This window comes from Meleagris gallopavo, chromosome 1 (genome assembly GCF_905368555.1).
Source record: "Meleagris gallopavo chromosome 1, MGAL_WU_HG_1.1, whole genome shotgun sequence".
Classification (NCBI taxonomy): domain Eukaryota; kingdom Metazoa; phylum Chordata; class Aves; order Galliformes; family Phasianidae; genus Meleagris; species Meleagris gallopavo.
This window is the reverse complement of record NC_139404.1, coordinates 28243954-28270826: the sequence shown is the minus strand read 5'-3', so window position 1 is coordinate 28270826 and position 26873 is coordinate 28243954. Positions and strand designations below refer to the sequence as shown.

Genomic DNA, 26873 nt, shown 5'->3' with positions numbered 1-26873 from the left:
AAGTCTGTTGTCTAAACTCATGGTTTCTCTTTCATCTCTTTAGTAAAGCTGAATTTTCATTTTGCATCAGTTTCTTAGCGATGCTGAGAAAATTACTTTAGATTTTTATAGTGAGCATCTCTTGCAGTAGTTCTACTAATATTATAATTCTGTCCTTAAGTTTATGGCCAAATAATAGTTAATGTAAATAGTGCCTCAGATTACCACCGGCTTTTAACACATCATTTTCAGCTCTGACTTCAGAGATAGCTTTGAAGACCCTGTTACTGTTGAAAAATATTAAAAAAGTAAAGACAGTTGGGTTTTTTAGAAACCTACGGTCCTTGCATAGTGATGACCTTCAGGTTCTGACAGTATCAGATGACTACTTTTATTGTAACTTTTGCTAAAAATAATCTACAATTTTTCATGATTTGCTTTTTTCTCCAAAAATTCATGTTGACAAGTAATTTTCAAAATAAGGGAGATCTTTCTCTGGTTAAAAATAACTACAGTTGAGAGACTGAGGTGGTAGTTCTGAAGAACTATTTGAAAATGTTGTACATCTGTATTCTGATGGATTAGCTATGACAACAGAATAATGTCACAGAAACAGGACGTATTTCTGCACAGATGCATACAGTTCCAGTGGTATGCTGCAGGTTCTAGCCCAGAGGAATACTGGACTATGTTTTTAGAGTTCCGTAAATCTGGACAAAAGCTAGTAGTAAAATAGTGAGGATGAGCAGTATAGAGCATCAGAAAGATTTGAAAACCTATAGGGTCATACAAGACTGAAAGTAAGAAAGAACAAGAAACTTATGTAATTCAACTTTGCCTTACTCTATCACCTACAGCAAATTCTCAAAGACTTAAGTCTGGAAGAGATGGAGCAAGAAAAAAGTGCCCTTTTCTTAATAATCTCACTTGATTCTCGGTAAAATATTTTACAGTCATCACTGCAATCCTTGTTCCAGGGCAAGCTTTTGATTTTAATCATACTATTAACACCAAAAGGATGGCAGGGTATTACCCCACAGCCACAGCCGTATTTTGACTATCTTGTGCAGAATGAAAAAAGGCTGCTTATCAAAGGTTTTACTATCTACTGCAAGTCCTAAACCAGATCCATCTCCTTGGGGCATCAGAGTCCAGCAGGTTTCCCCGCACCCTCCCACGGCCATCATAAGCAGCATGTGTGTGTACTCACACAGAGCATGATGGACAACAAATCCCCGAGCCAGGGATTATCAAGGCCTTTCATGAAGAAAATTTAAGGGCTAATGTTTCTCCATTCACTTCAATATGATTACTAGTGGAGACTAACTCAAACTAAGATTCAATGTGAAATGTGATATAAACAAATGAAGCATGTTTTGAACGCAAATAAAAAGTGCCTTTCAGTGCACTACTTTGTTTAAATCTGAGTGTATTTAACAGTTCATCATAAACTATGAACTACTGAACCAATAAATTAGTCTTTTGTGCAGTATTTGCAATCTCTTTCTGAAGTCCAATTATGAAAGCACTTCCCCTTCCCAATTAATCCATGTTGCTACTTTTTTAAAAGTTGAGATACTTTACGCATGGCTTCCCTTTTGTAAAGCCATGTTGAATATCTGAGCACTAAAACACAACGGATTATGCAGCGGTATAAATAATGCAGAACTTGAGTGTTAATTGAAGCGCGAGGCAAGGCAAAGTCATGGCCTGAACTTTCAATTGCTACTTGCAAAAGTAATTCTAATTGACCTCAATGGGACCGTGCATGCGGGTTCAAAATACTCCTGTGAGTAAACATTACAAGGTTAGCTCTTTATCACTCTAATATGCCCAGAACAGCTTGCTTTAAATTTAAAGCATTACTGTCCAAGAAAATGTTCTAAAAGATTTAAAATAAACTTAAAATCTTCCTTTAAAAGTATCCCTTCATGCTGAGTAATATAACCTGGAACATTCCACTTTTTTCATAGATGCTTAAAATATGTTAATTTTTTATTTATTTTGATACAAATCTGGTCTTCATCTTTCTTCCCTTTTCCATTTTTCTTTCCCTTTCTGTTATTTAAGGCTCATCCTTTCACTGAGACATGGATGGATAGCTCTTTCTTCAACACTCCCCCTCTTTGCCTGAATGTATTACAGAAAAACAAAACCGGAAGAATTAAGCATCTCCCAGTTGTGCTTTCCAATAGAAAATGAAAGTATTGCAAACAGATTACTGGGCCACAGGAGGCACATTGTGGGATATATGATGACAGCAGGGCTTTGAAATTCAAATGGAGTTCTTTTTCTTTGAAATCCTGCCATGGGTGTAGCTCAGTCAGCACTGCCCTGAAGCTGAAACAGCTGCTTTAGTTTCCTTTTACAGTGATTTACTAATCATTCAGTTGGGAGAGGGGCTCAATTCTGTCATTTAGTAACAAGTGAACAAAAGGGCATGCTGTACTTGGTAGTTTCCATATCAGCTTTTTGATAACTCAGAATAACACAAATTACAAGAATCTTAAGAACTGCAGCTTCTGTGATCATGCTTTTCTCTCTTTGATGCTCTGACAGATTCAGTGTCCTGGAGCATCCAGATAACTTGAACTTATATATTCAACATGGTGAAACTTCAGCCTTCCTCAGCAGTGAAAGTGACCTTTAACATAATGCTTAGCTACTAAGTTATTATTTGCTGTATTCTTTTGCCTTTCCTTTTTTTCCCTCCCTCCTACTGAGGTTGAGTAGTTAATTTTATTAAAGTCTTTTAATTTTTCCTGGATTCCCTTCAGTAAAACTCCACATGCTGATTCCTCAGGGCCAGCGAGCCAATATATGCCAATATATGCCCTTGCTTTTGGAAAATTTGGTGGTATCATGCAGCTGCTTCCAAAAACTTTGTATCTCTTAATGTTTTAAACTGCTACCCTGAAATGCTGTGAGATGCATTGTGGCTTTTCTGGAAAATCTACTTGTTCATTATTTTAATGGCAACTCCTACAGCTTTGACAAGGAAGCTGTACAAGGCAAAAATGGGTGTCATAATCATCAGCAAAAGATGTTATTAGTCAGGAGTGCTGAAGGGGTAAGCTATCCGCAAGACAGAAGTCTCCACAAAACAAAACAAAACAAAACAAGATTAATGGCAACTATATAAAAATAATAAGAATGTTGAGACTACCTAAAAGCCAGAAAGGTAAGAACAGGATAGGTACAAAAATTCAAGCATAAAGCAGAAATTCTCATTTATGTATACACAGCATGCATGAGACTACTTTGCTATTTTCCTATTTTCCTGCAGTACTTACCATTGTTTGGTGAGATGAGTAATAGCTCTCTGAAATGGTGCTTAATGTCAGCTTACATAGTTTTCTTAAACAATGGAAGCTTCTTTGTTGAAATCTCAGGCCAGAGATCTTAACTTACACTTAATTAATATCCTTGAAATAGGCTCTTGGTTAAATAACTCTTTCAATACTTTCCCTTATTTCATCCTTTTGGTATAAAAAATTAAAATGCTAGACTCTGTTGGCTTCTGAGAACCACTTTGCTATTACAGACATCCTTGTGGAAATTAGAATCATAGAGTGTCTTCTGTAAACACCTTTAGATTTTCCCCCAGAGTTGCATACTTTTCCCTGCAGTTCAGTGTAAGCTCTCTCGTATTGCAAATATTTTGAATATATCTAATGTAAGTTCTTGTTTGCCTTTTGCTATTTTCTGTATTCTCACTGTAGAGAGATCTACGTGACACCCACTTTTGGTGCACCTCTCAAACACCTCCTGAAAATCCTGAAAGTCACAGTCATACAATCAATGGGTCAGAACACTCCAGTATTTTACAGTACATTATCTCTCACAAGGAAACAGGGTGGATTACTTTTATATTGCTTTATAAGAAAGGAAGGATAAAGCTAGACAAACCAAGTGGGATCTAAGGATGGTGGCCATGCTGAGTGCAAAACAACCGACAAAACACTGCAACACTCTCTGGCAAGCTCTTCCCAAGTAAAGTCGTGCTTTATATAGCAGCTAACGTGTCTGACTTAGTCATCAATTCTGGGATGCTCTTCTTTCTCATACACAGAGAAACAACCATTTCACAGGCTTATAGGTTCCTTTTCTTTGGCATCTGATTGGGACATGTTGTTTTCCAGGCACTTGCTGATGTACCTGGTCAGTTTTGCTACTGTTTTTTTAAGTGTTGAAGCTTCCAACATAATCTAATCTGCAACATTCACAGGGGTGATGACTTACAACATCTTTTCGATTTAGACAAAAAATGTGTATCTCTGGGGCAGCAAATGATGGAATTGGCTAACATGAATGCCAGTGGTGGAAATGATACCACAGGAATACTCCTCTAAAAAGGATGGTACAGCTTTGTTGCTATGGTTCTCTGTAAGCATGCTACCAGATGGGATAACCAGGTATATGTTCACAAATCCAGTGTTCTCAAGCACATTAAATGCACATTTTGTTATTTCATCTTTAGTAACCACAATATTTTTAACACCTCACTTATAATTTGTTATTACATGTCAGGCAAAAAAATCTTCAAACACATGTTTCTCATGTATAATTTTTATAAAAATCAATACTTTTTGTATTTCCTTATTAATCCTCCTGCAAAGTAGTTAGACTTCTTACTTGCTATGGGAACACCATTTGTTAACCAGCTTATGCTAGGTTTTGGGTTGCCATTAGCTCTGCAGATCAACGTCCCATCTTCTCCAGGAGATAAGACCAAGTTCCTGGGTGCTGTTATCCAGTAGGGGGAAGCTGGAGTTAGGAACAGAAACACAGCAATCATTTTCCAAAATTATGTACTGAAAACCATGAGGCACAACAATGGAAATAATAAAATAATTCAAACTATACGTATAGGTATAGACACGCACTTACATGGTCAATGTTTTCCGTACACATGACATTCAAGGATTATGTGATAAATTATACTTTGGCTAAACTAAGCTATTGACTGCACTAAATAGGGGTTAGCTTTTTTACTTCAAAATCCTGAAATAAATAACAAAACATTCCTTCTTTCTCATAAGGCTTCTTGTTTTTAATAAAAAATTGCCTTTCATGAAGACAGCAAGATTTATCTGACTATGGCATCTATAGAGGCTAGAATGGTCTTTTGATTAATTTCAGATACATCCATGTTCTCAGTTAGTCCATGTTCTAACTTCATGTTAGAACTGAAGTTAGAATAGATTATACAAAAAGATTTCATGTCAAGGGTGAAATTTATAAATGGCAAAATCTTTGGTCTTGCTGAATTCAGTGGGTGGTTTCAGTGGGGTTAGAAGTTTATGTGATACAGTTGAAAGCCCAAAAAGATCAAAATGAACAGAACACCGAGCTTACCAAAAGATTTGCATCTATGTCATAATTTTTAATTAATTAATTATTTAAAAAAAAATAATAACCACATCTATGATACATTATCACAATTTGCAATTACACTTCAGATTTTGGACTGGGAGATATGTGCAAAGAAATCTTCTGTTCTTGAAAAGAAGGCTAAATATGACTATAACGGGATGTTGGACTACTGTAATATAAATAGCTATTTAGTATGCAAAGGGAGCACTACAAATGATTACTTAAATGCCTTGTAAGCTGTCATTCCAAATTTTTTGTTTTAGAGTACTCAAAATATACTTACAGTTTCTATTTGGACAAAAATATTGTGGTTTTGGAACTAGTAAGATAATAGTTCAGACAGAAGACATCAAGGAAACATAAAATAGAAATGTTCATTGAGGGAGGAAAGGGGGCATGAGATGACTAGAAAAAACGAAAAAAAAAATCTGTGTATATGAATGGAGAGCAGAAAAGACAAAATAATAATGAAGCAAAAAAGAAAGAAGGGAGATGTGGAGGAAGATAAAAAAACAACAACAAAGGATAGAAGCAGTCTAATGATAGTTAATCAAAAGATTTAAAATGAGCATAGTTAAGGAATTATTTTACCAGTGTTAATACAGCCCCAATTTAGCATGTTGCTTGACAAAGTAATATAATAAAAAGAGAAACGGAAGTTAGAGGTGGTAAAGTCCATCTGATGGCAGAATTCAGTTGGCTTATTGATAACTTCATCCATTATTTTTTATTGTTATCATCCATCCTTTCAGCAACAATTTACTATCCAAGTAAGCATATTTCAATCTTGCATTCTTGACGTTAACAGTATTGAATTAAAGATTACTTAAGTATTACCTTTTACAGTTACTGAAATGACATGATGAGTAGAACCCAATATGTTTCTTGCTATACATTTGTAGTTCCCAGAGTCAGCTTCAGAAACATCTATAATCTTGAGAGTTTTCTTAAAATTTTCAAAAAACGTTCTGTTGGCTGGCAGTTCACCACCCTCTTTAATCCAGCGGATTACTGGTGTGGGTCTGGAGAAGCAGAAGCACAGATCAGATTAAGGGACTAGTAACAAGGAAGATGAGAGTTTTATATTTGAAGATACATTTTACATACAATTCATTTAAAAGATTTTACTCAGATTTTTGGGGCATGTCCAGCAAATGTGCAAAGTATGCCAGCATTTGTTTCTAGGAAATGACAAGCCTCACTAACACTGTCAGTGACCATCTGTTCGTAGGCTTAATAATTATGGAATACATTTGTCTGCTGATTAATCTAAAAACCTTGATGGTTAATAAAAGGATACAAATGTACTTCATGTCTCACTGCACCTGCACTTTTTATTATGATTACTTGAAAGTAACTTTTGATAATGACAAGTTTACAACTGTCTTTTGAGCAATATTTTAATGCTTCATGAACATCATAAACACTACAGCAGAGCAGTTAGGAAACAAATCTTTCATATGAGGAAAAAAAAAAAAAGTCAGTTCTGAGTCGAGGATGGCTACTTGTCACTGCACTGTGTCTAAATCTTGGTTGTGCCTTATGTCAGCCACTGAAGTCAAAAGATTTTCAAACTCATGCAAACACAAATTAAATAGTGTTATGTAAGTGTTGCTTACTGGGTAAAATGTCTGCTCCCAAACATTAATGAATCAAGAGGCCTGAATCTGGCTTCTTGTGGGTAACAATGTAAACTTCCCTCACTGAATTATTAAGAAAAAAGTTATGCAACATAAACATTACAAAGACACAAATCCATATAAAGCATGATATTTTTTCCCAGTTTTTATATATAGTCATTTTATTGGAGTTTGGACCTCTGATTAATTTATTGTCAGGTTGCCAAAAAGCGTATAAGCGTATGGTGGATGAAGATTAAAAGATCTGATTCTATTCCCACTCACAGTTGTGGTTATGCTGGTGGTGCTAATGCAAGGATACTTGAAGAGACTGACCCTGGAGGTGTTCAAGGAACATTTGGACGTTGTGTTGAGAGACATGGTTTAGTGAGAACTATTGATGATTGGTGGATGGTTGGACTGGGTGATCCTGTGGGTCTTTTCCAACCTTGGAGATTCTATGATTCTATTACCACAGCTGTGACAGAAACAGTGCACTGACCCCTATATCATTCTGTGCCAAACTGTACATGCGCATACCCTCTAGAGTTTATGCAAGTGAATACCTCTAGATGATGTTGTGTTACATCATTTGTTGGTTTACCTCACTGCTACATCAGAGTGATCTGTACTGAATGTTTCTGTGCACTGTAAATATATTTATAGTTTTTGAAATAAATTGGTACTAAAAAATTTCCAGTACTACAGTAACTGAACCATTTTCTTCCTGAGAATGAAACTGATTTAAGATCAAACTAGTTCATGAAACTAAATTGTTCTTTGGTAATTTTCTCCTTGCACAATAAGTAGTGAAGGCAAACATGCATTACTCTGAAGAAACAAGTACCTCAATTACAATGAGAAGTTGGATGTAAGTTGCTGAAGGTATGTTCTGACAACTCCCACATAGATGATCTCCTAAGTATTTATTAACATATGTGAGAAGTTTTTTCAGATTATACCAGCACTTTTTTTTTTTTTTTTTTTTCATATATACAATTTGAGAGCCTAATGGCTGTATAGTTAGGAAGAAATCAGACTTGTTCCCTGAATGACATTCTCCAGACATGGAGACAAGCGTCCAGTGTTACCTTATGACTTTTCTTGCTTGTGTCCTGAAAGCAGAGGCCATCTCATATATTTAATACAATGAGAAAAACATTTAAGTTCATAGCTGGTTTTAAAATCTGCTGATTTTAGAGAAAATGGAGGACTTCCTTCAAGTCCTCTTTCCATTTTATATTTCTGTTTCTTTAAATCCTTAAGATTATACAGTGTTAAGTTTTTAATTATCTCTGAAATATTCTCCACCAATACTGTACTTCTGTTTAGAAAACATGAATAAAAAGTCACTCACAATCCTGCTGCAATGCATTCCAACAAAAGAACATTTCCTCTCAGTTCCACTTTGTTACTTGTGCTGCCTGTTGGTGTAAGAAGAACTGGTGGCCTTTCTGTAACTGGCTTGGCTGGAACAAGAAAAGTTAAAACAATTAATTTCTAGATTTTATTTTAACACTGATCAAATGCACACATCTATTCTCACATTTTGGACATAGATTTTGATATGTGTAGTCAATTTAATAAAAAATTCACAATTTAACAAGTTAGGCTTTTGACAGACATACCAGAATCATATTTCAACCTAGTAAACACTAGAATTTTGAACACACACATGAAGAGAAGGCTCAAGGGAGATCTCAGTGCACCTTCCAGTAGTTGGAGAGAGCTTACAAACTGGCGGAAGACTGACTTTTTACATGGGCAGACAGTGATAGGACAACGGGGAATGGCTATAAACTAAAAGAGGAGAAATTTAGGTTAGATATTAGGAAGAAATTCTTTATGCAGAGCATGGTGAAGCATTGGTAGAGTTTGTCCAGAGAGGCTTTTGATGGACCATCCCTGGAGGTCCTCAAGGCCAGGTTGGATTGGGCCCTGGGCAGATTGATCTGGTGAGTGGCAGGGGGGCTGAAAGGAGATGGTTTTTAGGGTTCCTTCCAACCCAAGCCATTCTATGATTCTAAGAATCATTTATTTGCTGAGGACAGCATTTGATATATAGTTTTTACATAAGCAATTTTTTTTGGATGCATACTGAGCTTGACCCGCCCACAGTCTGCAAAAGATTGAAAGTTATCAAAAGTTTCCGGGCTTCCATCAAAACACTAATAAAGCAAAGTAATTAAATTCAGAAATATAAACAAAGTTGTCAGGAGATATGCTTCAGTTTGAAGTATGTTTTGTTGAGCATTTTCTAGAAAATGTGAGAAATCTCTAGAAATTTAGATTGTCTTCTCCTTACTATATACTCAATCTAAATTCCAACCATTACCCTCTCTGGTAATAATGGAACACTGATTATCCACAGGAATTAACCATAGCAAACAGACAGCTGTAAGACCCATTTCTGACATTATTGTCTGTACTCTGAAATCTACTATGTCATCTCATATGCCTTCCTGTCAACGTACTTTTAAAGTTATTTTAAAATAAAGGATCAACTTGCCCTGAAGTGCAAGTCTGAATCACTACAGTAACCTATGGTTGTTTTGTTTTGTTTTTTAATGTTAACAAAATAGTTAATGAAGGGCCAGGATTTACTGACAGACTGACATAAAGGCAGCACTTAATTTTAATATGGTATTTGACATGAATTCCTTAAAAGTAGTACCTGAGCAACTTAAAGTTGGGAGAAAAGCATAACAAACACAGTCAGTAGTCACTGGCTCTTAGTAGTCTACCCAGACTGCTAAAGATCACTGTCTCATTTTTGCAAGAATATGAAAATTCAAAGAATTCTTTTGTATTTCTGAGTTGTGAACCAATTAATTGTGCTCTTTACTAACTGCAGTTAACATATCATTCTGCACTCAGATTCATAGTCATTGTTTGTTCTTGAATGAAAACTTATTTTTATGCAGAGACTTAAAATATTCTGTGTCCCTGACGCAGTTCAGATTATAATAAATTACAATTTAACATACACAGAGACTCACTTGACAGAAAGACAAAGCAGAACAAACATTATGCATTTAATTCAAACAACATTAAGTGGGGAATTCCAGATGCTCAACTGCTGTGGCATCAGTCTTACCCCACAGTCAGCCTGCTAAGCACAGATACCTATTCAGGTGGATTTAATTTGCAATACACAAAGCACCGTTCCACATAGATTAATGAAAAGTTCAAACACCAAACAAACAAACACATCTTTTCCCTGCAATGTTATTTACACAGATAGTATTAAGGTGTTTAGATTTTAATCAATTTCAGTTCAGTTTGACATTTATGAAATATATTAAAAATGAATGGTACATTCAAGAAGTTATTAAATGTAAAATGCATCTGTTAAATAAATCTGTTAAATTAATTGTTATCTATTATGCAGCATTTGATATTGAATAGTCCCAGTGATAATGAACAAACCAAACTAATAGTTGGAGAAAAAAATATTAAATAGTAACATAATACAGAAGCAAATAGACAACTTGTAAAATCCGCCCCAGCATGAAAGGACTCATTTATTCTAGGAGCTGGTATTGTTTATGAAACATCTATTACAGTAACATTAAAACATTAACAAGTTGAAAGGACTGTGCAGTCCATTTTGCATGTATTATCACCAGTACTAATAGATACCTTCATTAGAAATTGAAAAGGAAGCAAAAGGTTAAGCAGCTACGGAGGAAAAGTTAGTTAACTAAATGCTACTGTGAAACAAGGAGTATCAGTGAGGACCAGTATAACTCACCACCATAAATATCAGTGTCACTCAAATTAGCAGCTATAGTGTCATTCAATGAATCCACTGAAATAAACAGAATATCATGAAGAATGCATACAGGAGGGATAAATCAAAGTACTGGGAATCAAAAGGTGATGTTATGGCCACGGTGAGTTAATCAAATGATTGATTAATTTATTTTGATAGTTACAGCTGTAACAGATTGATATTCTTGAATATGAAAACCACCAAAAAAGTTATTTTTACACTATATTTTTTCAATCATTCAAATAAAAAATGTTTCTTCAAAAGACAAAGTCTAATAAAAGGAAAAAAAGACAGCTTTTAAAACAGATTATACATCAAGAAAACTGGAGATTACATTTTAAGCTTTAAAAAGTAATGCAATTTCTTATTTGGAATTAGACTAACAAAATCTCTAGCATAAAACTACTGAAGTTTGGCAAGTCACCTGAGAATTCTGGATAAATACCATGTAAACATGTAAGTATTAGGTGATGCAATACCTACTTGAAAAGACTTTTACAGAAATGGGTTGTTTCTGCTGTATAGTTTGTGTATGATTAAATCTCGCATAGCAGATATAGTCCTCACGGGTGTCCTCTGGTTGTACATTAGAAAAGTAAAGGTCTCCATTGAGACCTTGGGAAACTCTTTCACTTTGAGGCAGCCTTTGGAAAGCTGAGGAAAAACAAGAAAACATTTATTTCAACTATAATTTCTCTCCATTGTTATGATCTGCAGACTCCACATTTTTTCCATTATTCTTTTGTAGGTTTGTAAATACACAGACCTTCTGAAATTTTCTCTAAAGCTCCCCTGTCCTCCCATTCTTCCCCGCCGTGTTAATCCACAGCTTACGTTAAGATCTCCAGCTAATTCTGGCTTCATGCTTTCAGGCTGCATGTTTGCTTGTTTATTCATTACTACAGAACTAGAAAGTCTGTATTTTAACGTAGAGGGAAACTCCATCACCTGTGGCCTTGGTAAGCAACAGTCACCTACACAGAAAAATTGTGTAACGTAAATGTAAACTAAGTCTATATAGAAAGCAAACTCACCATTATCCATCCAAAATATTATAGGTGGTGGTAAGCCAACAGGAGGTCTGCAGTTTAGTACTAGGGAATCACCTTCTCGAACATGATTTGGTTCTAGTTTTTCTTTTGTCCACAAAGGGGACCCTATGGAAAATAATTTTAACACACACATGAACTATGAGTTGAGAAAAAAAATCTAGAATTTAAGGAAGAAATGCACATAGAATTCCAGAAACCAACAAGAACTAAAAGCATCAGTAAGTAAAGTCTTAACATATTTACTAAATGTTTAATTTTGATTTTTTTAATATTTTCATGGGGGGGAAAACAGATTATTTAAAATAATCATTACAGCAATAATTCACTAAATGTATAATCACTGATTCAAAATATTTTGGCTAATCACCAATGGATCTACAAAAGTATCAGAAAATTTTAATTGTGATAAACAAAAAGTAATACACAAAATTAGAAAAAAAAAACCTTCCTGAAATAGTATTACAGATGTTCTAATAAAACTTGTGAGAATGGAACATTTTAAAGGTAAGAAGTCTGAAATACTGATCTGAGAAAAGCTGTAGAAGCAGTTTACAATTACTTTAGATCTTTGAGCTTTATTTGCTCTGAATTAAAGCAATTATAAAAACTATGGAATACATCCATCAGAAAGAAAGCAAATATTGCCCGTATCAGATAGGAGCATTCAAGATTTAAACTTTTTATTCGAATTATAATTTCATAAATACAGCCCAATTTTAAACATCTTAGATCATAAAGTTGTACTAAGAAAAAAATCAGGAAAGCATTTTGGTTACTAAATATTCTAAGGAATTCGAGAGAGGCATTATCAAATCAGAATATTAACAATTATACAACACCTTCTAATATTATAACTTTGAAGACTTAAAAGATTATTTTTTTTCAAGAGAAAAGAAAATGAAGCAAAATATCCACAAGAAAACAAACAAATTTAAGACATTCATGTTTTATTAATATTAGATTTTAACTTACTAGATGGCCGTATAACAATATTGTTGGAAATGGCTGCTCCTCTTTCATTCCTTGCTGTACACTGGTACACTCCTTCATATGCTTCTGCCTTTACACCATTCATAATATTTACAACAAGGGTTCCTGAATTTGGCTTCATTGTTACCTGTGCATCTTTATCTATATCAAAATGAGTTCCATTGCGTGTCCAGGAGAAGCTACATAATAAAAGCAAAAAGAAAAGTTGCTGCTTGAGTTACTACTTGTAGATTACATGGATAAATTTAAAAAAAAAAAAAAAAGTCATTTTCAATAATAAATGGTATTTATTTTTTAGCAAGAAAGAATTGTTCCCAAACTAAATCAACCAATAAAGTAAATACAGCTCTTTTTTAGTACAAAATATCTGGCAAAATTCTCAGATAACAGGCTTGGCTCAACTTGTTAACAGAAACCATTTCAAAGCCAGCAGTTTTATTTTAAAATTACATTAAAAAATGCAGAATTTAATCGTATATGAAAAAGAATTGACTTCTTTTCTACTAAAGATGATACAGTAGCATCTGCTAGAACTGATACTGCTAAAGCAGCATTAGCATTTCCATTTTAAAAGCTATTGTTGAAAGGTTTTATAAAGATGCCTTTAAAAACTGGCTCTGGGCTGAAATGTGTCATCTCAGGGCCCAGCAGGAAACCGTTTCTCTTAATTGGTTTGGCCATTTTAAAGTTCAGCATGCAAATTAAAGATTGTGAGTTTGGTTCCTTTTCACTATTCTAACACAAAAAAAATATCATTTATTAAATTAAATTTTGCAGCTTGGTAGTCCATAATTAATCTGGTTTATATTGGTGTTACTCAAAACAGAAGATGTTCTGAAAAGTAGCCACTAAAAATGAAGACTATTAGAACTCATTTAAGAAACTGTAAAAAGCAAAGATTCACAGCATGCAACTTACACTACTGCAAACACTGATTCTTTAATTTTTAATTAAGGTTTTTAATTTTTAATTAAGATTTGTTAATGGTCACAAGTATGGTTACACGGAACTAGACCAATGCCTGTGAAGTTTTGAGCACTCAGGTTTGAATACTGCAAATGATAGTTCTCATACTTCTTACATTTGTGTAGTGTTTAGGGGAGGACTTGGGTGCACAGTGAATGAAAAGTGAATCTGATTCTCAGGGCTCTGCAGGTAAAGCTGCAGAATGCAGATTGTCTGTAGTCTCCAGCTACCAACACACTGAGGAGTATGGGAACTGTAACACAGCTTCAAATGAGAGATTACACACCCCTGAAGTTCAGGTACATAAAAGTCAGAATATTTCCTGCTCAAGCAAAAGGTAGCAGCATATCGACCAATCTTTGTGCCAGCTCTCACTAATAAGAAGTCACTGTGGATTAACAAAACAATTCACTGGCTGAGAAAGCCGATCTTCAGAGCTTTGAAGCAGTTAAGATTACAATATGCATTTGCAGAACCAGATTCAAGACCAATAGATCAGGTTGGTTACTGAACTAATTTATTTGGCTATCTCATGTTTTTTAAATCTGCAGAACTAAGAACAACCTATTTTTCTCCCTTAGAAAAGCCTGCACTTAAATCCTGTCCTTTCTTCTGTCACAGGAGAACAAGACAGTCACAGATTTGATGGGAAAGGTGAGGCAGTACAGCAGAGAGCCTGGAATAGCACTCTGATATATTCAGCCTCATGGACTGTGCTCTTAGCTTCTTCGGTAGATCCAACCCAAAAAAGATACTCAAAAGAGGCATCTGCAGAAGCGGTACAGATGTCTCAAAGCATACAGCAATCATCCCGTCCTCCAGGTCAACGCTCAGTGTCTTGAGATGCCAGCTAATCTAAAATACTTGTAAGAACAGCAGCATTATGGCATTCCTGCCATTAACAGAATACTACAAAGCGTGAGACTATCACAGAAAATACACTTCTTTGCCATTTTGCCACCCAGTATAATGACTATGGTCTGAAAGCAACCAGAAAGAATAATGTAGAAAAACCCTGGTTATTCACATGAAGTACATCTAATGAGCTCAGTGTGTGTCTGAGAAGCAATTATAGGTTAACCTTGTGAATAAATTGTAGTGTAATTATACTAAGAACACAGAGATGCATACTTCTGTTTAGTGACCCAGAAATCAGAAGCAGTTACTAGTAATAACAGAATACATCACTGCTTCTGCTGCTTCCAGTGGAGGTATTCAGCATATATTAGGAGCAGAAGCTCCTAATTTCAAATACTGAGTATTTGATTTCAAATGCTGAGTATTAACATAGAATATGATCAAGAATCTGATCTGAACATAGCACTGCTATTTTTGCTAAGCACAGAACTCAAGGTTATGAAATTTACACCTAGTTAATGAAGGCCTTATAATTTAGATATCAGATACATAATAATCAAATTATGATAAACCATGTATGTATTTCAAGATGAACTTCATAAAACTGAGTGCTTTAGAAAACATTACATTTGAATTCACTCTGAATTTATTCAATATGTATTCTTCTTAGACACACTGCTTGAATCAGGAATGGGTTCCATCCTATAGAAGGCATGCCTCTTCCATAGGCATTTACCTACCTGCTCCTTTAACAATCTAGTATTATTTTGTTTTTGTTAGAGCTCTGAGGTGAAAAAAAACAAACACACTACAGTTACTTCATGACTACAGAAAAGTTTAAATCTCAAGGATAAGAACAGTCAAATACATGCAACTTTCTGCCAGCTGCATAAATTACAGAGGTGGGGGTACATGCATATTTAAGCAAAATAAGTCACTACTAACCTAGGAGGTGGTTTTCCTTTTGCTTCACATTGTATTACAATATTCTCTCGAGGGTCAACAATGTAATCTTTTGGAGACTGCTGAGTTATCGTTGGAGGTTGAGACACTTGATTGTGGAATATAAGAAACAGAGAGGAATTTAATAATATCTTCAAATAATCAGCAAGACAAATTTGTAAGATTTTGGAGAAAGCAGAACTACAAGTAGCAAAATCATCAACAAAAGCATTGGATTAAAGTATCATTTGTTTTTGGAGGCTGACGCCTTCTCCTCCTATAGACTATTGCTGCTATTAACTTCCAGTTGAGCTATATCACTTCACAGGGGAGGAGAATCTCAGACAAGAAGCTTTATGGATATAATTTCTACACATTGGATTACAACAGATCTTCGTGAAGTTAATAGACACTTGAATTCTAAGTCCAAGACATCCCAAATGAACAGTTGTGAGATATAAATCCATATAAAACATTTTTTTAATGCACAGAAGGAGAAAAAATCTCTATATTGCTTTTGCTATTTTATATATTTGATATATTTGTATATTCCCTATGGTTGTAAACTTTTCACAGATTTATTGTGCTCAACATATTGAATTAATCTACAAAGCATGCTTTGAGGAACTACTTTTCAGGAGTAAAAAATGTTAAAAATAAAACAGTCCATAAAGGATGTCAAAAATAGAACATAAGAGTTTCCAAATAGAGTAAACATGAAGAAAAAGTCTAGTACTGATGCTTCTAAAATAAAAATAATAAAAATATAGTCAATCTCATGAATTGCCCCAAGAGAAACAAATATTTAATATTTATGATGTATGGATAATTTCAAAATTAGTGACATAAAGCAGAATCTATTTGTTTGACAAAGTGGATGATGCCTACCTATTTAAAGTAGTTTATAATCTATTAATTATGTGCATTTTTCATAGATAAATGCTGTCTGTGATATTAAGATAGTGAGCAATATGATTTCCTCAGCATTATTAATCTGTTTATAGATTAGTGTCAACTAAAGGAAACAGTTTAATAACATCCTTGCCAACATCCCTGTGCAAATTTTAGCAAATTGTCCAGCAATATATTCTGCTAGTGTTCTGGGGTCATTTGTAGTCAAAGTATTTCAATCATTAGAGTTATCTCTGTCCTCATACCTAGCTCTAGCTGGTTAAAATTGTAAATCTGGGACTTTTATTTTAAGTCTTCCCTACAATTATACGTGGAGAAAGAATTCTGAAGAAAGAGATAGTGGTCTGTAAAGCACTGCCACAAGAAATAGCCAGAAAGAAAATTCAGATCATGGCATGCATCATAACGAGATGTAACAGCTAAGAAGGGAAGAACAGGCCATGCACAGCTAGGTTTTGCTCTTCTTCCTCACTGCAGAGGAGAAGTGTGATTAAATAATGATGGCAATGTTGTTAATTGATTATGAGTTTATGTGTACTTAGAGAGGCAGTGAAAACACCCCTTTTCCCTCTCAAAGTCAGTTCACGAGTCAGTACAAATCAGTTGCTTCCGTGGGAAAAGCAAGAATACTCTGAAAAGGGACGTGACATGAGCAATGTACCACATATGGTATATTCCACCTGATGCACATATAAGACCTGAAGGCTGCCCTGCTATGAACTGAACTTAAAGCTCATTAAATTGACCAGGACATAGAGCTGCATTACAACATCCCACAGACGATTTGGCTTACCAACAAAACTGTCTATTCTGTTTTTTAAGGACATAATATCTCCAACTCAGACATTTAAAATACATATACTATATTCCAATGACTTTATTCTTTTATCAACTATATTTACTCCTGAAAGTAGTATTAAAACATTGATCATGCTGATATTTATAATTTTAATGTTCAGATAGCATATAATCAAAAATCATACAATCCATTTGTTCAAAATACAAGAAGGATTTATATAAAGTAGCAGTTATTGAACACTGCATGCACAAAGCATCTAGCTACAGCAAACAAAATTAGGAGCAAAATGTCAGAATCACACATTTTGGAACTGCATACTCAATTTGCATACGGTCAGTATTAATTTTCATCATCACACAGTCTAGTTTTTGTGGACAGGAACTTACATTCTTCTAGAAGTTTTGCTTTTATTCCCCCATCAGAATCAGCAGATGAATGGACAAATGGAGATTAAAGAGAAACATTTGTTAGTAAAAAGAAAATCAGAATTTTTGAGAGGGAAGACAAGCATCTCAGACAAGTAAATTGGTCACCATTAAAAAGAAAACTTTTAGTACTGTAACACTGGTGATGATGTAACCTGGTCCTCAACTTCCAGTGGCAATTTCCACTGCATCAGAAAGTCCATGAGGAACTTTTCTGAAGTGCTGACTTTTTAAGGGCAACCACAATATTGAGATTTTGGCCTTACAAGGACACAAAACGTTGCTACTGAGGAGACAGCAAATTAGAATTAATGGAGTGCACTGCCCTCGTGCTGCAGTCAAAATCAATCTACCCATATGACCATATAGAAGAACAAAGAGAAAGCTTCAGGCTAAAATTACTCTTACAAAGACGAAAGCATTTAATTTTACTCAACAGACATGCTATCTCTTTTAGTTTGAAAAATAACTAAGGGGAATAAATCATCTTGGTTGCCACATCTTTATTGCTTATTTCAAATATTTTGCATATATATCTCCTCATCAATAATTTTTTAGAGCAAATAAACTGCTTTCGAACAGCTACACTATCAGTCATCCATTATCTACTTTGAGACAGTGAAGAGCATAGGAACCTAACATGAATGAAACCTAATCAGCTAATCAAGTATGATCCTACCACTGGGTCTCTGCAGTGGATGTGTGGGGAAGACCCACAGAAAGAAGAACATGGTTCTTTTAGTGCTCTCCCAGATAGCATTCTAACCATTATATATGAAATAATAATGTAATTATAGACATACTTTTGGTTAACCTAATTTTTGGCAAAATTTCAAGTCTTTGACTTTATCAGATCTAAATACAGTATTAAACACAGAATTAAATGTTAAACAGTATGGAACATGTTAATTGAGTGTTAACGTAATACATCTAAAACAGCTATTCATTTTTGTCTGTTGATGCATTTCTGGTTAATTTAACTTGAAGTGCTGCTCGGTATAGAAAATATTAGAATGGTGCACAATTTACATTAGTTTCTAAACTACAAGATGTTAAAACAATATGTCTAGACTGCAAAACCATTTGTGGAGAAAAATTACATTTAGAAAACAAAGTCTTTTGTTCATCACACTGTTAAGGCTCTCTATAAACCTCAATTTAATGCACTAAAGGCATTCACAGCACTCCAAGTCTCTTGTCATTTAGATATATTGATCATGTTACAGAAATAAAGGTCATTGATTTGAGAGGCTTGGAAATATGTTTGGAGGTGGAAAATCGCACCAAAGCAGTTGCACTTTATGTCAATGATTATTAAAGAAAAACATGTATTTATGGAAGGTAGGCAAGTGTCAAAACCACGGGTGTAAAGTAAGCCATGAGGATTAGACTCATAGGTGAATTTACTGATGTATTAATTCATCAATTTAATGCCAACCCTGATGTTCTCTTATCTGGTAATTAGTTTAACAAATGAATAGTCAATGTGAGGTGCAACATGGTTCACTGAATCCTGAAAATGTGATCATGCTTATAATAAGAAGAAAATAACAACCTGGAGCATGAATAAATTCACAGAATTAACTATTATGACTTTAAGACAGCAGCTACTATTGCTTCCTTTTCAGCATGGACTTCTAAGGCCTGGTTCCCTACTAACACAGTCCATAATAAGACATAAGAATTTCAGATCTTAGGATTTCCTCCCTTCTAGATGTTTCCTAACTGATTATCCCTCCTTCTTATCACATATGCTTTTACCATCAGGTTGGGTACTTAAATTTTTTCACATACTGCTTAGAAAATCTAAGAGACTAACTTACTCTTCTGGATCAAAAAGAAAGATGCTTCCACAATGTGAGTATTTGAAGATTTTACTGGATATCAAATCAGCTCCAGGGTTTTGAACAAATTCACACAGAATCACAGAATGGCTGAGGTTGGAAAGGCTTTCTGGGCCAATCTGGCCCACCCTGCTCAGCAGGGACACCCAGAGCAGGGTGCCCAGGCCCAAGTCCAGGTGGCTGCAGAAGGTCTCCAAGGAGGGCACCCCACAGCCTCTGTTCAGCCTGTGCCAGTGCTCCATCACTGCACAGCACAGCAGTGCTGCCTGGTGTTCAGAAGGCACCTCCTGCATTCCTGTTTGTGCTCATTGCCTCCTATCCTGGCACTGAGCACCGCTGACAAGAGCCTGGCTCCATCTTTGCACTCCCATTTCAGGTGAAGTGAAATTGCCAATAAGATCATCATTTCACAGATAAATAGCATTTAACTAGCCTTCTCTGCCCTTCTTCATTTTGATCGGTTTAATAAATAATGACATATATATCATATGTGTAATGCTATCTATCGTTGTAAATTATTTAGTGTGCCTATTTAATTAATTTTTGGTGTATTTGTGTAACTTTTCTCAAGTGAATAATGTAAGACATTTTATATAGACAGTTTTTGAAAATTTTCAGTAAATTCATGTAAACATTCATCATCACAGTGTGCTGACTGAACTGAGCAAACACACTCCATGTTTAGTTCCATGTTGGAACTGTCTTCATCCTTCTGTACAGAACTTTATTGTCTAATTTTCTGCACTTATTTAAAAAGCTAATACTTACAATCAAGAGGTACATCCAATGCAGAAATCATTTGGCACAGAAAGAAAATCAAGGAAGCTTTGATTGCAGATATGCTCTTCTTTTTCATCATGATTTTAGGCTCTACTGAGTAAATCACACTTGATGAATGAAGACCAACTTCATTAGATTAGGTAGCTTGGAATAGTTATGTAAATATAGACAAGAAACCTGGTAGATAAAGAGACAATATCAACGTGTAGATATAGTGGAATGATCTCATGTCATTTATATTATTAAATATCAGCAATATACTTATAATATCCAGGGATGATTACACCATGTACTCTACTGAAGTCAAGATCCAGAAGTTCTTAGGACACCTAAATCAAAATATTTGCAGCAACTCCTAAATAACTTCGTGAACACCTATAAATTTGTTGAATGGAAATGCAAATGAGGTTTCTAAGAAGGATAAATCATCAGTCCTAGGTAAAAACCAGCACATACTATAGAAAATAGTAATCTGATGTAGTTTCAGCAGATTAGAGCTCTGAATACCCACCTAGTCCCTTTCAAATACCCTGCATAAGTCTTGGAAAGTTATTTTAGGCAACTGTTCCAACGAGAATGCATCTGGCCACAAATTTGCTGCATAAGCTGTGGGATCTACCTGAAGATCTTAGTTTGACAGATTCTTCGCTTTTGAAGTGTTCCTAATAGGCAGCTGTAGTCTGAACACAGAAGACTTTCTGCATTGCCATGCTGAAGAGATTGTTTACGTACTGTATAGGAACCTAGGCTTTTATCCCTGTCAAAACAGATAACATTAAAGTAGGTACTTCGTCATATCTAGTCTGAATACCAAAATCTAATTAACTAGCAATACGTTATGAATTTTTCTCCTTTACTATGTAAAGAGGCGGCAGAAACAAAACTCAAGGGAAATCTGTTCTTTGAAGTGGTCTAGGTTTTTCTTTTATAAAAAAGCATGAGCAATCACATTAAACCAAGATAGAAGAAAGATTCTGATTCCCTTCTCATTTTCACTGCATCCAGCACCATGCCATAACTTAGAATAATTCTGAAGTATTAAAAGCTAGCTGCTGGTGACTCTCATCATCACTGCTGACCTACAAAGAGCTGTAAGAATATAGCTTTAGAAATCCAAATGTTGATTCTCAAAAATCAGACACTATCTGAGAAAGTATTTTCCAGATGCCAGAGTGACCAGAAACTTCATAGTGATCAACGTGAATTTCCCTTGTAGAGACCATTTCCCAACTATGCATACAAATGGAAAACACAACATTACCACATCTGCAAGGAGTAAAAGTTGCAGAGAAGCAGCTGCCTTAAAAAATACTATATAGAGAGATAATTGTGCTTTCTGAAGTCACCTAAAGTAGTCTGTGTTAAAGATTTGCCTTAATCTTCAGTTCACAGGGAAAAAAAAAAGTCTCTTAATTGCTGCTGTTAGTGGGCTTTCTCTTCGTAGTCTTCTGATCAGAGGCTGGAAATGGAAACCAGCACTGAGGTGTAGAGCACAACCTCTCAACTTGCCCCAGCATATCAGACTGATTCTTATTGTCACTGGCTATACTATGAGTGCTTGTTTTACAATCAAAGTACCCCAGCAGGTTAAACTTCTACTGACTAGAGCAGCATGTGAGACAGTAAATTGTTTCTTTATATTCAAAGCTATCTACACTGCTGCATATCATATTAAAACAACTATGTACTCATCCTGGTAGATAAGGTAATTACAAAACTCATCAGAAGAGAGAACACCTGAGTTCTAACGCTTGCATACATATACAGAATAGAACAGCATAGCCAAGGTGGCCAGCCTAACTCCAAAATACCTAATAGGTGATTATAGTGTACCGCAGAGAACCATGACAAATGGATACAGACTCTCCTAGAAAAATAAACAGAACCCTCTCGCATTTTAAATAAGCACTTCAAAATGCTGAATGTTTGGACTAGGGAGGGGGAGAAATGTTTCTTCCATTCCACTGGTAGCACCTAAGCAAGCTGGTTGACTTCCTATGGTCCCTGCGCTGACTTCACTCAACTGACTATAGCTGTCTGCTCTTCTTCATAGGGACTAGGTTTCCACAGACTGCTATCCTGATCTTTATTGAATCTCCTCATTTCATCAATGCAAGTTCAACTCTTAACCCTGTATGTTTTTACAAGACGTTCTCTCTGTACAAGGTATCTGACCTCAAGGATTCAGTGGACACTTTTTGAACTATTTTGCAAGTGAACTGAAACTTCTACTTCTCCAAGGAAAATTTCATTCTCTTTAGGAAACTCTGAGAATCTAATTATCCACTTTACGGTCTTGTTCTTTCATTGTGCAAAGGGAGCACTGCAGTAATTTGAGATATTTCAGAATTAAATTGCATTCCCTTTGAACAAGTACAAATGAATACACAAGCAGTATATTGGGTATGTGCAATTAAAGTGATTATGGAAATAATACCCTTGAGAAAATGCCCCTCATCATCTACTGCTGCTATTGCATTGTTCCTATAAGGTATCTATTGAGTTTGCTGCTGCGATGTTTGGATGTGATATGGGAATTCAACAGGTAGCAGGAGTTACAAAGCTGAGCTTGAACACTGACTTGTCACTGCAGAGAGAAAACATGCCCAGATGACTTGTGATAGGACATATTCAACTGAAAATGATTTTAGGTTTGTCAGCACAATTGCATGCTCTTGTTGAATGCATTCATAATTAAATCTGACATAATTTAGTATGAATGCAACAGCTGCTGACTGGAACTAAACACTGTTTTGACATAATATTATCCACCACAAAATAGGCCAGGCCTCTAAATGCAGATCAATGTAAATGCTTCAATTTCAAAACCTGAAATATTTACGTAGCAGATTGCCTTCTCCTCCAGCTGATTTATCTAACAACTCTCATAAAACTCAAGCATGTTGTCCTAGCCTTTTTATAGGAAAACACATAGATTTTGACTGATTTGCACAAAATAAGATTCTCTATCCTTACACACTTCTTACGTACATAATAAAATATCACTTGCTATATCTTCTATTCCTCATGCTGAGATGCTGATAGCATGGACTAAAGGTTGAAGCTATACTGTAGGAAACAGGAGCCAAGGTTAGTATGAAAATAAGAAGTATATTAATATTTCATCATTAAGTGTAACGTTGGATCTCAATGGGACAGCTTCTTATGTATTCAGAAGGAGGATCAAGACATCTAATTTTTCCCTGTTTTTTGGTTTTTTATTTCAAAAATGATATGGTCACTTCTCATGAATAAGCTGCAGCAGGCAATGACTGAAGGAGTGAAAGTGCCCATGAACCTGAGGTAGAACATTTGGCAGCATCACAAAACACATTTTGGTACCAGTGATCTTTTTGCTGTGACTCATAGATCTGGACATTTTAGATCAGAAACACATGGCCTGTTAGCTTCCTTCTTAGATGGATTATTTGCATCTCACAGTATTTAGAAACAAAAATCTGGCTCACTCAGTCATCTCAATCTGCCTTAATGATTGTCTTGTCTTCAGGGTTATTGCTGTTCTGCCAACCTTCAGACCACCTGCTAATCTTGACATGTAGAATTACAACTGATAGAGTCAGCAGACAGAATGTTAAATCTCACTGGCCTTTGCATCGCTCCTCATGAGAACCCTATGAGAAAACCTCATAGTCATTGATGTTTTTTTAGTGACAGTTACATATTAAGACCTTCTAAATAGTCTAAATAGCTGATCATTCAAGTCTGGTCCATTTCATTATATAGTTAAATTTCTGTATTTACTAATCAGTTTCACATGGCAACAAGTAAAATGCTTTTCACTGTCTGTTACATCAAGAGCATCATTTTATCAAACTTGTAATTTTGTCAAATATTAAAAGATTAAAATCAGGTTTTCATAAACTATTTGTTTTACAAGCCCTACTTTTCATAAAACTATGTTGAGTAGAATTAATTTTACTCATAGCCTTTAATTCCCTATCAGCTGAATCCTCAATCAGCTTTTTCCATATGCTCACCATGATTTATATCAGGCTATATTTACCCTGCTCAATCTGCTTGTCTGCTCTGAATCTGGGCAGAACACCAGCTTTCTTCCAGTCTCAAGGAACGTATTAAAAATGAAAACCTGTGAACGAGAAATTTCCCCCACTGTCTCTTCCAGAACTCAAAGCCAGACTGATCACACTGAGATTCGTTGGTTAAAAAGCATGTATCTCCAATAAGTGCTGTTTAATATCCATTAATGGCTACTAGTGACTAAAAATGCTCTCTATTCTAATGTGAAATACACTGTTTCATCAAATTTCTTGTGATATTCATAACACTTTTACAGTAAAAGAATAAAATGTTTCTAAAGTAGCTCACATCACAGTGCTAATTCTGTTATTAAGACTTTTACCTATAAAAATAAACCCAGTATCGGTCTACTTATGTCCCCTGTGGCAATGGCCAACACATCTGCTGTTAGGACAGAAGCTCTTTCACACAAGTGCCAGTGCTGATACACATCTACACAGTCCCAGCACAGTGAGACCCAACCGCCTTTAGTGTAGTGCCAGTAACAGCTACTGGAGCGGCACCAAAAGGCTCCATTAGCCACCCACTTCACATCATTGGTGGGCTGCTCTAGCACCAAGTGGGCTGACACCCACCCACCAGACACAGACTTGCACAGTCCGTACCTGATCAGTCTTTTATCAGAGTTTTTTAGGGCAAATGGGGTATAAATGAAGTTGTATGGCAGTTTGAGAAATTCTTTAAGGAGTATTCTCTCCAGCATTACTCATACAGCAAATGGGAGACAGAAGGAAGCCCCTGTCTTTCAGTTTAGATGCTGTTTATCTTTTCCATACTGACAAGGAACAGGCAGTTTGGGTCCTCGTTTGTTCACTTGCTTATTGTTGTTGTTGATTTTTAAAATTTGTTTTCTTCAAATACTTCTTCCCTTTTCTTCTGGGAGTCTTTCATGTTGTTCTTCCCTGAACCCTGTAACATTTTATAGCTGCTAAACACAGCTCAGTAGCAAACTGTGAGCACTGGGATACAGCTAAAAAAGCAAGAATGTAGGCCTTCAAAATTCCTCTCGGTGCAGTCTTATTTCAAATGTCTGCTTCAAAAGTGTAAGTGCCATATCCTAGAAGTGCCCAAAAATGCAGAGCAAAAAAAAAACACCCAAGTGTAAAGTTCAAACATCAGGTCTACTGTGTACAATCAGCCACAATCTTGTCTTCAGAGCAGCCACTTAGAGCTGTTTTTTAAAAGACAACAGAAGGGCTGAGCTGCCCTTTTACAGTTGTCTTGCACATTCCCTGAGGGCCTATACTGGATTTGGGCCTTGTGAGGATTTAAGCAGAGGAGCATTTGTTTCTAGATCCTGCTCAGATTAACATATAAGCTGCTTTGACTGGAGCGATTACATACATGGCAGAGCAAAGCTGTGGATACCTCTCAAACAGGGAGGTAAAGCTAGTAAGCCCTGCAAGTTTAGATGCCTTCAGAGTCAAATCAGCAGCTAAATGGCATTTTGGGATTGAAATATAAACTCAAATGTCTCCGCTTTGCTTGGGTGCCTTCTGGTGACCTAAATCCTGCACTGCATTCAGGCTTTTTCACCTTTCTTTTCCTCCTTATTTACAACAGAATATAGAATAGAGCATTTGAATCGTGTTTTAATGTCATTTGCTTCATTAGTCCTTTAGTGTCACAAGCAAACAGCCTGTGCAAATACACATTGCCTCATCTCCATGTATGTGCATTCTGCTCTACTTCAAAACACTGGTTAAAGTGACTGAACTGAGTGCAACTTTGTAGAGCAGCTGAAGAATGGGGCATTACATGGGATGGAGTGGAAACACAACTCATATGGGTTTAGAATAACAGTTGGGCTTGTAGTGCATCTCTAGATATGGTGATTAAGGAAAGTGAGGAGTTCAGCTAATTATTACATTTCCCTGTGTGTTAAAAATCTCTCAGAATGAGTGTAAGAAAACAGAGTAAGAAAACATATTTTCACAGCTACCTGGATGTTCAAAACAGGTACCCATATTGCTGCATTATTAGAACAGCTCTTCAGGTCATGCTTTAACATCATTAGAAACACGTAAATGATGTGGTTGCTCACTACATCCACTCCAGGAGGTCTTAAGTCAGACTGAATTTCAACAAGACAAGGCTTTTAGGTATGTCTTTCTCTCCGAAAGCTTTGAACTGAGAGAAAAGAGGTGTTTGTTGCTTGTGAGAAATAAATCTATGAATCATCAGACTGCTGCTGTAGCAATACTGTGCTGTGCAAACAGAACCAGAGGGAAAACTGCAGAGTGGGCAGGAGGAAAATGCACCATCATTCCGAGCGAGGGCTGAACGCAGTGCCTGCCATTCGTTCCTCATAAACATGCAAAAGGATGCTCAGCTGAAATGCTCCCTGAAATGTTAATTTCTTTGCTCAAGAGATATGATCATGTTCTTTTTTTTTCTCTCTTTTTTTTTTTAATTATTTTTCTTTTAAGCCAATGCAAGGGATTCAAAGAGCTTGCTTCTCAGAAGATAATGCATTCTGTGTTCCTCTGGTTAATTA

The 26873-nt window shown here is 35.7% G+C and overlaps 1 protein-coding gene across 6 annotated transcripts in view; it reads right to left on the bottom strand.

The window, feature by feature from the left end:
* NRCAM (neuronal cell adhesion molecule) overlaps positions 1-26873 on the bottom strand; it is a 141565-nt gene that overhangs the window by 47715 nt on the left and 66977 nt on the right. For 4 of the 6 annotated variants that reach the window (XM_085219535.1, XM_085219552.1, XM_085219543.1 and 1 more), the window contains exons 3-12: positions 20306-20494; positions 17655-17672; positions 15561-15666; positions 12774-12970; positions 11784-11906; positions 11233-11403; positions 10729-10785; positions 8332-8443; positions 6193-6377; positions 4615-4746 (exon numbers count right to left, since the gene is read on the bottom strand). In XM_085219535.1, the coding sequence (XP_085075661.1) occupies positions 4615-4746; positions 6193-6377; positions 8332-8443; positions 10729-10785; positions 11233-11403; positions 11784-11906; positions 12774-12970; positions 15561-15666; positions 17655-17672; positions 20306-20396 (1192 nt within the window). In that variant the 5' untranslated portion in view covers positions 20397-20494. Of the gene's footprint in view, positions 1-4614; positions 4747-6192; positions 6378-8331; positions 8444-10728; positions 10786-11232; positions 11404-11783; positions 11907-12773; positions 12971-15560; positions 15667-17654; positions 17673-20305; positions 20495-26873 lie in introns of those variants that run through there. The other 2 variants (XM_019612653.3, XM_085219564.1) reach the window with 1 other exon arrangement.